Source organism: Dermacentor albipictus, chromosome 4 (genome assembly GCF_038994185.2).
Source record: "Dermacentor albipictus isolate Rhodes 1998 colony chromosome 4, USDA_Dalb.pri_finalv2, whole genome shotgun sequence".
NCBI lineage: Eukaryota > Metazoa > Arthropoda > Arachnida > Ixodida > Ixodidae > Dermacentor > Dermacentor albipictus.
The window spans coordinates 49,390,231-49,404,471 of NC_091824.1; the positions used below are offsets into that span (position 1 = coordinate 49,390,231).

At 43.7% G+C, this 14,241-nt stretch overlaps 2 protein-coding genes across 2 annotated transcripts; both read right to left on the reverse strand.

The window, feature by feature from the left end:
* Nucleotides 1-4,139: 4,139 nt before the first annotated feature.
* Nucleotides 4,140-4,496, reverse strand: LOC139059527 (vacuolar protein sorting-associated protein 4-like). The gene has a single exon (XM_070537947.1). The coding sequence runs from the start codon at nucleotides 4,494-4,496 to the stop codon at nucleotides 4,140-4,142; it is 357 nt and encodes a 118-aa protein (XP_070394048.1).
* Nucleotides 4,497-13,304: 8,808 nt separating this feature from the next.
* On the reverse strand, nucleotides 13,305-13,652 carry LOC139059528 (vacuolar protein sorting-associated protein 4-like). The gene has a single exon (XM_070537949.1). It carries the CDS (start codon nucleotides 13,650-13,652, stop codon nucleotides 13,305-13,307), a length of 348 nt encoding a protein of 115 aa, XP_070394050.1.
* Nucleotides 13,653-14,241: the final 589 nt, after the last annotated feature.

Here is a 14,241-nt window from a genome sequence, read left to right on the forward strand (position 1 = left end):
TGCATTGTCCATATTTTCACCAGCTCATGTCAGCTTGTAACTTTCATCCCATAACAGTTAACAGCAAATAAAGGCTCCTGCCAATAAAATAATAAAATACATAATCCTAGTCGTTATAGGTTAAATTATGCCTCTGGACAAATGCCGCTAATCTAAAGCCCACTGTCCTTTACCAATTACACTTGAGAGCTAGACACCTCTTCAGGTGTGTCTACACACTCGGGTGGGTCTAAATGACCAGAGGCGGTGGCCTCGCTGCACAGACCAGGATCACTTTGGCAAGTCGTGAGGCAAGCGCTTCCAACCTCATTTCAGCCTCCCGAACTAAAAAGTTCAGATATGCACTTGATCCAGCTTTCATCAATGGCTATCTGAGGTCATGGTGACTATTGACTTGGAAGTGTATTGTTGAGCACGTACGACCACCCCTTTCTCATGAGTAGACAACTGAAATACGGACATGAAATTATAAAGTAGAACATGTGTCACTTACCATGAGTGATTTGGAATTGTAAATATGCTGTTGCCAAAATAATGAAGTCTTAAATTAAACGTATAGTAGGTTGAAATGGTGCTGACATCGAGTCATTTAGGGAAAACACAAAGAAAATAATGCATTCTACTTACCTTTAGCTTGTTCCCATTTCATTTATCCGGAAAAGTACATGTTCGTAAAAAATGTAAGATGCACTTCTGCATGTTGAAATTTTGATGTTTCTGTTCATCTCTGGTCTATGTGAGTACATATTTATGGAAGAATATGTTGTCATTTCCTCAGAACAACAAGTGTCACCTGTAAAGTTCAAGATGTCAAAAATGGAGTTATTGTAGTCCTTGTACCATTTCCAGGCGAGTGTCTAAATGTTGCATACAGTCAACATCGTCATGACACAGAGCAAGATTTACTGATGCCACATAGCATTAAGGCCACATATGATGATATTGCTAACGAAACATCAGACCGCCGTGTCACCTTATACCAGTTTGGAAAGTACACTGTTCACTTGGCCTCACGTGATTGGTCAAAATAGTGCTTTCAATAACGAAAGCACAATTTCTGCTGGTCATGCCAGGCCAAGCAAACGGTGTGCTTTCCGAACTGTTGTAGATTGCATCCCAAGAGTGCTGTGTGCATTTCTTCTGGCTGCATTCGTCTGCAGCAGCCACAGCAAATGCAAACGGAGCAAGCCAGTCTGTCACAATGTCATGACATGTCCAACAACTGGGTACCAGAACAGAAACTGGCTTGTAGGAACCAGTATGGTAAATTACGTACGGCGCTCTTATGCTTGCCAGGATATCTTGTAGTGTTTAGTGGGCTTGAACCTTCATTTAATACAAAAAAGAAATGATGTTACAAACTGCACATCAGTACTCCCCTTTGACCATGCTAGCCTCTACAACTGGTACATTTCTTGTGCATTTGCTGCACTGTGAACAAACAGTATATTTGCAGCACAGGCAAACATTGGTGCATTAAAGGAAGATAACGTTTCAGCACAATGAGACCAGCAGCTGCAGAAATTGCATAATGGTCAACAATGCAATATGGTACAACAGATGAGCCTGATTGCAAACCGTCTATGTTTCTCAGCACCCAGTGCAAGTAGCGAACACGCTTGCGTGCTCAAAGCAGCCGTGGAGTAGTGGTTATAATAGTGCGCTTCAACCCACAAGATTGTTGGCGTGATCCCAGGTATGGACCTTACCAGCAAGGGCGAGGACACCTTGTACCTAGACTGCTGTACTGGGGTACAAAGAGCATGTGCTGCATGCGTCTGCGCTGCTTTAGAGAGGGGGCCGCACAGGTTGCCAAGTCCAGATGGTATTATGGTGATGGTGTTCTCGTTGAAAATATCAGATATAGCTGCTCAAATATGTTGCAGTGTACCATACCATAAACAAAGCGCAATGAACTAATGAACGTGATTGGTCCGCTTACTTTCTCGGGACTGCTGTTTGCATCTGAAGTTCTCAAACTAACCACAATTCCAAATGCGCGGTTGGATGACTAGCGTAAAGGTGTTTACTTAGAATGTAAGGAATAGCAGGAAGGGTCAAATGCGTTGCGGTAGTCTAACCCTGCAGCAGCACAAACTAGCTCTGTACAAAACACTGTGATGCGCCTGGCTGACCGGCACTTCTTTGTTGCAGTAGCACCAAATTTAATTATTATAATCTCAATCTAAAGTGTTCTCAGAGACAAGAATAACTTTGCTAGTCATTGTAAGTTAAAGTTCTATTTGACATTACACCAGCTAGGACTTAAAAAAAACTTTGGGTAAGCAAGTGCCGTCACACAAAGTTACGTGGTGAATATTTGTGTCTACTAAATCATCTGAAGCATCTGCAGCCTGTATAGTAAATAATTTCCCAGTCTGCATTAATGCGCAAAATTATATTTCTGCTTTCTCAAACAAATAATTTGGCCAATCTCAAAAATAAACTAAAATTTTCTTCTCTTTTATAAATTAGGCATTAAACCAGAAGCACTTTGTTTACAGTAATGGGTGTTTTGTTACAATATATTTCTGCCTGCCTAAAATGTGTTTCCATAAAGGAAATTAATGTGGAAACTGGGAATATACATCTTGTTCCCTAGTGTATGCACTTTCTAGATTGTCATAGAATCAACAAAACTCGGATGGTGGAGCCAGCACTCCACTCCTACTGCTTGTAACCATAAGCATCACCTGCATCATAATCAGTATTTGTTGGTGTCAGTATTTGCTGGCTTCTTGTGATATGACTAATAAAAATCGGGCCCCTCGGTCAACCTGCATCCCAAGTTATTTAAAAATTTTGTGCTGTTTGCTTTGAATGTTACAGCAGTACTTATAGTTAAAAGCAGTCCATATCAACAAAGGTAGTTCATCGAATCTGATGGTGTGACATTATTAAAAAGCAGTAATATTTTCTTTTACAGACACCTTGACAGGTAGCATGAGAGATCAATAGAAGGAAGTGTTGAGCCTTTTCATTCTAATGGCTGCCATTATGACTTAATGCGACTTGCCTACCAGCTGAAAGAACTAGATTTTCTGCCTGCTGCGGCAGCTTAGTGGCTATGGTGTTGCACTGGTAAACACAAGGTCGCGATATCAAACTTCAGCCGTGGCGGCTGCATTTCGATGGGGGCGAAATGCAACAATTCTCGTGTTTTTTGCATTGGGGACGCACTAAAGATCTCCTGGCGGTCAAAATCAGTCCGTAGTCTGCCACTATGGCGTGCTTCACAATCAAATCGTGGTTTTAGCAAGCAACACCCCAGAATTCATTCCGCTAAGCTTTCTCTGAAAAAGAAGTGCACCTATGAAAATGTAAGCAGCTACATGGCCTAGCTGTGGTTCTAATGAAAAGCTGTTCAGGAAATCTGGATGCCTGCTCTAGAGGTGTACGGAAATTTCAGGGAGCAAGACACCCTTATGTGCTTGCATACAGCTGTGAAACAGTCCTAGTGTTTCATTGGCGAGACTAAATATTCATTTTGTACAATTCACTGCATGCAAATGGTCATATGGTAAAAGTGATCACAGTGCACATATGAATGACAACAACGATGTCCTTGTCTTCTGCAGCATTTACTGTAGGTATGAAATACCAAAATGGCTAAGCATCTACGCTTACAGTGAATGTGCAGAGCATTATAAGTTAATAAAGAAGTTTTTATTTTGCGGACTTCTTTTGTTTCATAATACAAAAGAGCACTCACAAAAGACAAGCGGCTGGTAACAGTGGCGTGGACAGAAAGTTTTTGAGAAGGAGAGGGGGTTGGAAAAGCCGCATAAATTTCGGAGGAGTTGCGTGCCCGGTGTGCCACCCCTTGGCTAAGCCACTGGCTAGTAATACGGATGTCACACGGTGCACTTTTGATCGCGATCAAGCCCGATCCGGGTCGAATTTATCGGTCGTGATTGGCTCCTTTGCACAAATGCGCCCAATCGCAGTCGAGAATTTCGATCCGGATCCGTCCCGATCGCGATCAGAAGTGTACGTGTCACACCTGTATAACATGAAAGAGTGACAGCTTTCACAGGAATGGAAACATCGCACCGGCTATCCGCGACAGGGCGAAAATTCCGTGCACCATACCCCACACTAAATGCGCGCGGAACATTTTCCATAAACCAACACAAAGTTTAACAACACAGCCAAAATCTTCTCTTCTTCCGGCGCTCATCATCGCTGTCGATGAGTCCTTCCTTGTCGCTGTTTCCATACAGGTACTCTCTGATAAATCGGACCCTGTCCGAGTAATTGGCGCACATGTCTCGGATTACCTGTTTCGATTGATCAGTCCGTAGTTCGCCTTTCTTGTCGGCACGATTAAAGTCTTTGATGCCTTGCTCGTAGAGGCGGAGGGCTGCGGGGTAGTTGCGCTTCTCGTCCTCTTTGACGGCCTTTGTGACCACTTGGACGGCTTTCCGTACAGTTGGGAGCAGACGAAGTGGTTCTAAGATAAATACGTTGATCGTGACGTTCTTCGTACTGTCCATGATGTGAAACGGTACGAACGACGTTCCACAGCTCAACTCCAGGTGCGCGGCGGATATTCGCAAACGGGTTGGCCCTCTTCTACAAGGAAGCGACGGGTTATTTGCAATTGCACACTACGGTTGCAATCATGCTGCAACGTTTCAATATTCTTGTCCGCGTGGCGTTTATATTATGAAGCAGAAGCTCCTCTTTTTAGCACAGGTCTAGAGTACAGACACACAACAAAGGGAAAGAAATTCAACAAGAGCGGAGACCTAAGCGGACAATCCCATAGAGAGCAGGTCCAGCGGCCGAATCAACTGGAGCGCTCCAAGCCACCGCCATTAATACCCGAACCACACTTCCGGTTTCTGGTGCGCGTGTTTTGAACGCAAATAAACGCGTTACGATGGCTGCTCTTATTGGCGCGGCATTTCCCCTTTATTTTCTTTTTATGCGAAGCATATTACGAGGGCTCAACCCAGCTCCTCAGGTGCGGCGGTGACCATGAAATCACGTGACACCGTGACGTCACGACAGAGGAGAAGTGGCTTTGGCTCAACTCTTGCAAGACGGGCTGGGTGGGAATCGAACCAGGGTCTCCGGAGTGTGGGACGGAGACGCTACCACTGAGCCACGAGTACAACGCTTCAAAGCGGTACAAAAGCGCCTCTAGTGAATGCGGTGTTGCCTTAGAAACGCGCTGTTTCTAAGGCGTGCGTCTCTTGCTCAGGCGCACATTTCGTTGCCGCGCCGAACGCTGCTTTGCTCGACGCTCACCGCGTCCAATGCGGGGCGCGTAGTCGCTGCCCTGTAGCCCATTGTCTTACACCCCTTGGCGGGTCGACGGGAACGCTGTCGCGTTCCACTCTTGAAGGCGAAGAAGTAATGCATGAGTTGTTTCTTCGTCTAGCCGAACCAAATATAGCCAAGCAACAGCAGTTCACCAGGCTAAACAGTGGTTCAACAACTAAAATAAAGGCTAGTATGCTTCGCATCCTGGGCTTAACCTTACCTAAGCCACAGCCATTTTTTTTTGCTTCTGGTGTTTAAGTGGGCGTGGTTTTGGTGCGGAACCGTTTTGTTAAGCAAAGATGACTGCGAACGATCTTTACAATCCTCCATCCAATCTGTTCGACATGCAATTTCATAAAGTAGACGCAAGACGCCTTGTCAAATGAGAAAATGTTTATTTTGCTCATTCAGCGCTTTTTGTGCATTTTATCCAACGTGGCACGAGGTAAGCAACAGTAGTTCCTGTACGAAGCTCCACCGCGGACGGCGTCAGCTGAAAACAGTAAATTACAAACATGTGTCATTTTGGTGTTAACACCTTATAGGAAAAAAAAAAAAGCTGGTGTAGAGGCGAAACGTGCGAAAGTGGTGATTTGGAGGTATCACAAATAAAAGCAATTTGCTATTTACATACATGGCGTAGAAAATTGCAGATTCGTCACAAACAGTACCACACAAAAAATATGACGAAACCATACGATTCCCAAGCATTCCCTCATTCCTGGGCCTTATTTCCTGGACTTTAAGAGCACATATACACGGGCGACTCCGCGTTTCCAAAACAAATCGGCCTCAGCGGACGCGCTGGTACGCTACATACAAACAGGTGCCCACAACACACGCTCGCAGACGCTCGCATTTCAATGGGGGCAGAACGCCAGAACCTCAGGGGTTTAACGTTAATCTGGAGTCCGTCACTGCGGCATACCTCTTAATCATATCGTAGTTTTGGAAAGTAAAAGCCTGGAAATTATTACCTGAGAAGTTCGCTAAATCATGCGTAATGCATGCACCATAAAGGCAAAATTTAAAACTCACTCACACTTGCACTCACCTCCACTCACACTCACTGGCACTAACTTGTACGAGGGCCGTTTTTTTTTCAACCTCCGATCGCTCCGTGCAGGCGCTACGCGGGCAGCAGAAAGCGGACGTGCGCTGTAGGCAACTGCGCAGCTCTCGCACTACACACTCCGCCATTGTTGACATTCAGGCGTCAGTCGGCATTGTGCTACAGCCACGTAAACATGGCTGCCATTATTGTTGCTCCCGCCAAGTGTGAATTGCGAAGTGTTATTCGTTTTCTACAGGCTGAATGCCATTGTGCTGCAGAAATCCATCAAAGAATGAGTCGAGTGTATGGGAAATACTCCATGAGTGATGGTGTTGTGCGTGAATGGTGTCGAAATTTTAAAGATGGATGTAATGATGTGCATGATTAAGGGGGCCAAGGACGCAAATCTGTCGTTTCAGATGACCTGGTTCAACGAGTTGACAGAATGGTTAAAGAAAACCGCAGATTCACCATTACTGCTTTATCTACGGAATTTCCACAAGTTTCAAGGTCTGTTTTGTACTCTATTGTTACTGAACGGTTACGCTACAAAAAACTTTGTGCACGTTGGGTCCCAAAAATGTTGACGGACGGCCACAAAACTCGACGAATGGCATCAGCTTTGGAGTTCCTTGAGCATTATCAGGATGAAGGAGACAACCTTTTGAAATCAATCGTGACTGGGGATGAAACCTGGATTCAATACGACACACCGGAAACAAAACGACAATCACAACAATGGATGCATTCAAACTCACCAAACAAACCAAAGAAATTAAAAAAAAAAAACATTCAACAACAGAAAGACCATGGCTGCTGTGTTTTAAGATCAACAAGGTGTGTTGCTTGTGGAGTTTATGGAGCCCTGAACCACAATCACTGAAGCTGTTTATTGTGAAACTTTACGACGTTTGCGTAGAGCCATTCAGAACAAACGAAGAGGAAAGCTGACCGCTGGAGTTGTTCTGATCCATGACAATGCCCGTCCACACGCTGCTGGAGCAACTCAACGGCTTCTCGAACAATTTGGATGGGACATTTTCGATCATCCGCCATACAGTCCAGACTTATCACCCTGTGACTTTCATCTTTTTCCTGGACTGAAGACGTGGCTTGGTGGGAAGCGCTTTCAAACCAATGGCGACCTTCAAACCAACGTCAAGGACTACTTGAATTCATTGGCGGCAACTTTTTTTGAAGAGGGTATTGCAAAGCTTGTCCACAGATATGACAAATGCCTCAATATCTTCGGTGATTATGTCGAAAAGTAACCGCAACTGTACTAATCTTTTGGTAATAAATTTATTGTTTTAGATGAACTTGTCTTTTATTTATAGCCTATCGGAGGTTGAAAAAAAAACGGCCCCCGTATTTGCACTCAGCTCCACTCACACTCAATGGCACTCACTCCCACTCATGCCTTTGAAGTGAGTGCAAGTGAGTGCACTCATGAGTGAGGGCACCGACCTAGGCTCGTTTTTGTCTATAAATTAGTACAACATAATTATGGGTGGTATGCTTTGTTTAATTACAAGTTGGAGACATTGCAGTATATACCAGAGTGTTCAAGATCACTCATTTTTCCATTGAGCGAGTGACATAAAAGTATGTGGGCAGTAGCACATTATGCACTTAAACATTGTTAGATTGTGGCTGCTGGCATAACCATTGTTTATAACCACGCTTACATTCCAAGAACTACATTGTCCATTTTTTTTAACCTTGTTTAACTATACTTTAAACAACTGATGTCAGCTTGTAACTTTCATCACATAACAGTTAACAGCAAATAAAGGCTCCTGTCCATAAAATAATAAAATACATAATCCTAGTGGTTATAGGTTAAATTATGCCTCTGGACAAATGCCACTAAAGCCCACTGTCCTTTACCAATTACACTTGAGAGCTAGACACCTCTTCAGGTGTGTCTACACACTCGGGTGGGTCTAAATGACCAGAGGCGGTGGCCTCGCTGCACAGACCAGGATCACTTTGGCAAGTCGTGAGGCAAGCGCTTCCAACCTCATTTCAGCCTCCCGAACTAACAAGTTCAGATATGCACTTGATCTAGCTTTCATCAATGGCTATCTGAGGTCATGGCGACTATTGACTTGGAAGTGTATTGTCGAGCACGTTCGACCACTCCTTTCTCATGGGACTCCCATGAGGCACCCTTCGTGCCTTGCAGTACCGCTCCTTGCTTTAGAGAGAGAGGAGAAAAAAAAAAAACTATATTCTTCTGCGAAAATGTGCTCACCTAGGGCTAAACTAAACATACGTATGAAATATGAAACATTATTATCAAATGTCAAACAGTAAAGCTTCATTATATCGGTATGCATGTGCAGATGCGAACATGGCACTGCAATAGGTTTAACTTGAGCTGTGGGGAGTAGCTTCAGAGCCATTTTTTATGTACTCAGTACAACAGAAACGAGAAAACATCATTTATATTATGCTTGCACTGTGCGATACAAGCCTCTATAAAAATTCCAGCAACAGTAAAAAGAAAGCTCACTGGTCCAAGCTATGTTCCTTGTGCTACTGTGGCTTGTTGTAACGATGTTGTTGCCATTAAAGAGTAAATTATTGACAGCACTCATCGTTGCACTGGTGTAAGAACTGACAAGTGATGGCGTTCAAACTTTGTGTGGGAACACAAAGTTTGAATGTCATCAGCTATCAGAAGTGTGGTTCTTATCGTTTAAAAAAAGAAATATGGTCAGGGTACATGGCTGCGGACCAAAAAAAGACCAAAGCACATCGTAGAGAATTATATTAGCATTGTACATTTGCCCATTTTGCACTAATAGGAAGCACGCCTTTATTGTTCATCGCACTTGGTTAATTTCACTACCTTTGTGCGACTTCTGCCAGTTTAGTGCCATCTTTTGCGGTTTAATGAACCATTACTTCAAAAAGAAACCTGTTTAGTGAGCGAAAAGCTGAAGGAACCTCTCCTTCAATGCTTTGCGCACTAAGAAGGGTTTTTCATTGTCTGAAGTAATGTGTCACTAACCAGCCCAAGCAGCCATCCTTTTTGGTTTAATGAATATCATATATTTAAAGCAAGCCCCAGAATGCTTGGACAAATGAGTTGTATTTCAGGATATCTTTAGGTGGCCCTGCTGCTAGAACTGGCATAATAAAATGTGTTCAGATTTACAATGCGACACGTAGAACACAAAGATATTCAATTAACTGCTTCATTGATTTATTCAAGAGGTTTTGACCATTGTTATACTGTATGCGCCCAACTGTGTACAATAGTAGTCGACAACTGAAACACGGACATGAAATTATAAAGCAGAACACGTGACACGTACCATGAGTGATTTGGAATTGTAATTATGCTGTTGCCAAAATAATGAACTCTTAAATTAAGCTTATAGTAGGTTGAAATGGTGCAGCTATCAAGTCAATTAGGGAAAACACAAAGAAAAGAATGCATTCTACTTACCTTTAACTTGTTCCCATTTCATTTATCCAGAAAAGTACATGTTCGTAAAAAATGTAAGATGCACTTCTGCATGTTGAAATTTTGATGTTTCTGTTCATCTCTGATCTATGTGAGTACATATTTATGGAAGAATATGTTGTCATTTCCTCAAAACAAGAAGTGTCACCTGTAAAGTTCAAGGTGTCAAAAATGTACTTACTGTAGTCCTTGTACCAATTTCCAGGTGACTGTCTAAATGTTGCAGACAGTCAACATCGTCATGACACAGAGTAAGATTTACTGATGCCACATAGCATTGAGGCCACATATGATGATATTGCTAACGAAAAATCAAACTGCGGTGTCACCTTATACCGGTTTGGAAAGTACACTGTTCACTTGGCCTCACGTGATTGGTCAGAATAGCGCTTTCAATAATGAAAGCACAATTTTTTCAGTCATCCTACGCCAAGCAAACGGTCTGCTTTCCGAACTGTTGTAGATTGCATCCCAAGAGTGCTGTGTGCATTTCTTCTGGCTGCATTCGTCTGCAGCAGCCACAGCAAATGCAAACGGAGCAAGCCAGTCTGTCACAATGTCATGACATGTCCAACAACCGGGTACCAGAACAGAAACTGGCTTGTAGGAACCAGTATGGTAAATTATGTACGGCGCTCTTATGCTTGCCAGGATATCTTGTAGTGTTTACTGGGCTTGAACCTTCATTTAATACAAAAAAGAAATGACGTTACAAACTGCACGTCAGTACTCCCCTTTGACCATGCTTGCCACTACAACTGGTACATTTCTTGTGCATTTGCTGCACTGTGAACAACAAACAGTATATGTGCAGCACAGGCAAACATTGGTGCATTAAAGGAAGATTACGTTTCAGCACAATGAGACCAGCAGCTGCAGAAATTGCATAATTGTCAACAATGCAATATGGTACAACAGATGAGCCTGATTGCAAACCGTCTATGTTTCTCAGCACCCAGTGCAAATAGCAAACACGCTTGCGTGCTCAAAGCAGCCGTGGAGTAGTGGTTATAATAGTGCGCTTCAACCCTCAAGATTGTTGGCGTGATCCCAGGTATGGACCTTACCAGCAAGGGCGAGGACACCTTGTACCTAGACTGCTGTACTGGGTACAAAGAGCATGTGCTGCATGCGTCTGCACTGCTTTGGAGATGGGGCCGCACAGGTTGCCAAGTCCAGATGGTATTATGGTGGTGGTGTTCTCGTTGGAAATATCAGATATAGCTGCTCGAATATGTTGCAGTGTACCGTACTATAAACAAAGCGCGATGAACTAATGAACGTGATTGGTCCGCTTACTTTCTCGGGACTGCTGTTCGCGTCTGAAGGTCTATGTACTAACCACAATTCCATATGCACGGTTGGATGACTAGCGTTAAGGTGTTTACTTAGAGCGTAACGGATGGCAGGAAGGGTCAAATGTGTTGCGGTAGTCTAACCCTGCAGCAGCACAAACTAGCTCTGTACAAAACACTGTGATGCGCCTTGCTGACCGTCACTTCTTTGTTATAGTAGCACCAAATTTAATTATTATAATCTAAGTCTAAAGGGTTCTCAGAGACAAGAATAACTTTGCTAGTCATTGTAAGTTAAAGTTCTATTTGACATTACACCAGCTAGGACTTAAAAAAAACTTTGGGTAAGCAAGTGCCGTCACACAAAGTTATGTGGTGACCATTTGAGTCTACTAAATCATCTGAAGCATCTGCAGCCTGTATAGTAAACAATTTCCCAGTCTGCATTAATGCGCAATATTATATTTCTGCTTTCTCAAACAAATAATTTGGCCAATCTCAAAAATAAACAAAAATTTTCTTCTCTCTTATAGATTAGGCACTAAACCAGAAGCACTTTGTTTACAGTAATGGGTGTTTTGTTACAATATATTTCTGCCCGCTTAAAATTTGTTTCCATATAGGAAATTAATGTGGAAACTGGGAATATACATTTTGTTCCCTAGTAGATGCACTTTCTAGACTATCATAGAATCAACAAAACTCAGATGGTGAAGCCAGCACTCCACTCCTATTGCTTGTAACCATAAGCATCACCTGCATCCCAATCAGTATTTGTTGGTGTCAGTATTTGCTGGCTTCTTGTGATATGACTAATAAAAATCGGGCCCCTCGGTCAACCTGCATCCCAAGTTATTTAAAAATTTTGTGCTGTTTTCTTTGTGTGTTACAGCAGTACTTATAGTTAAAAGCAGTCCATATCAACAAAAGTAGTTCATCGAATCTGACGGTGTGACATTATTATAAAGCAGTAATATTTTCTTTTACAGACACTTTGAGAGGTAGCATGAGAGATCAATAGAAGGAAGTGTTGAGCCTTTTCATTCTAATGGCTGCCACTATGACTTAATATGACTTGCCTAACAGCTGAAAGAACTAGATTTCCTGCCTGCTGCAGCAGCTTAGTGGCTATGGTGTTGCGCTGATGAACACAAGGTCGCGATATCAAACTTCGGCCATGGTGGCTGCGTTTCGATGGGGGCGAAATGCAACGACTCTCGTGTCCTTTGCATTGGGGACACACTAAAGATCTCCTGGCGGTCAAAATCAGTCTCTATAGTCTGCCACTATGGCGTGCCTCACAATCAAATCATGGTTTTAGCAAGCAACACCCCAGAATCCATTCCGCTAAGCTTTCTCTGAAAAAGAAGTGCACCTATAAGAATGTAAGCAGCTACATGGCCTAGCTGTGGTTTTAATGAAAAGCTGTCAGGAAATCTGGATGCCTGCTCTAGAGGTGTACGGAAATTTCAGGGAGCAAGACACCCTTATGTGCTTGCATACAGCTGTGAAACAGTCCTAGTGTTCCATTGGCGAGATTAAATATTCATTTTGTACAATTCACCGCATGCAAATGGTCATGGTAAAAGCGATCACAGTGCACACAGGAATGACAACAACGATGTCCTTGTCTTCTGCAGCATTTACTGTAGCTATGAAATACCGAAATGGCTAAACATCTACCCTTACAGTGAATGTTCAGAGCATTATAAGTTAATAAAGAAGTTTTTATTTTGCGGACCTTTTTTGTTTCATAAATATAAAAGAGCACTCACAAAAGACATGCGGCTGGTAACAGTGGCGTGGACAGAAAGTTTTTCAGGGGGAGAGGGGGTTGAAAAAGTCGCATGAATTTCGAAGAAGTTGCGTGCCCGATGTGGCACCCCTTGGCTATGCCATTGGCTAGTACGGATGCACACGGTGCACTTTTGATCGCGATCAAGCCCGATTCGGATCGAATTTCTCGGTCGTGATTGGCTCCTTTGCACAATATGCGCGAGAGAGCCAATCGCAGTCGAGAATTTCGATCCGGATGGGTCCCGATCGCGATCAGAAGTGTACGTGTCACACCTGTATAACATGAAAGAGTGACAGCTTTCATAGGAATGGAAACATTGCACCGGCTATCCGCGACAGGGCGAAAATTCCGTGCACCATACCCCACACTAAATGCGCGCGGAACATTTTCCATAAACCAACACAAAGTTTAACAACACAGCCAAAATCTTCTCTTCTTCCGGCGCTCATCATCGCTGTCGATGAGTCCTTCCTTGTCGCTTGTTCCATACAAGTACTCTTTGATCAATCCGGCCCTGTCCGAGTACGCGACGCACTTGTCTCGGATTATCTGTTTCGATCGATCAGTCCGTAGTTCGCCTTTTTTGACGGCACGATTAAAGTCTTTGATGCCTTGCTCGTAGAGACGGAGGGCTGCGGGGTAGTTGCGCTTCTCGTCCTCTTCGACGGCCTTTGTGACCACTTTGATGGCTTTCCGTACAGTTGGTAACCCACGAAGTGGTTCTACGATAAGTACGTTGATCGTGAGGTGCTCCATACCGTCCATGATGTGAAGCGGTACGTACGACGTTCCACAGCTCAACTCCAGGTGAACAACCAAACTAGATGCGCGGCGGATATTCCCAAACGGGAAGGCTCGTTTCTACAAGGAAGCGACGCGTTATTTGCAATTGCACACTACATGCATACTACGGTTGCAATCATGCTGCAACGTTTCACTATGCTTGTCCGCGTGGCGTTTATGTTATGAAGCAGAAGCTCCTCTTTTTAGCACAGGTCTAGAGTACAGAGACACCACACAGGCAAAGCAATTCAACAAGAGCGGAGATCTACGCTATCTATACACTGTACCTACGCGGACAATGCCATAGAGAGCAGGTCCAGCGGCCGAATCAACTGGAGCGCTCCAAGCCGCCGCCATTAATACCCGAACCACACTTCCGGTTTCGGTTTCTGGCGCGCGTGTTTTGAACGCAAATAAACGCGTTACGACGGCTGCTCTTATTGGCGCGGCATTTCCCCTTTATTTTATTTTCTTTTGCTTCTGGTGTTTAAGTGGGCGTGGTTTTGGTGCGGAACCGCTTTATTAAGCAAAGATGGCTGCGAACGATCTTTACAATCCTCCG

Excerpts from the sequence above, each read along its gene's own strand:
- LOC139059527 (XM_070537947.1), bottom strand. The coding sequence starts at position 4,496 with ATGGACAGTACGAAGAACGTCACGATCAACGTATTTATCTTAGAACCA.
- LOC139059528 (XM_070537949.1), bottom strand. The coding sequence starts at position 13,652 with ATGGAGCACCTCACGATCAACGTACTTATCGTAGAACCACTTCGTGGG.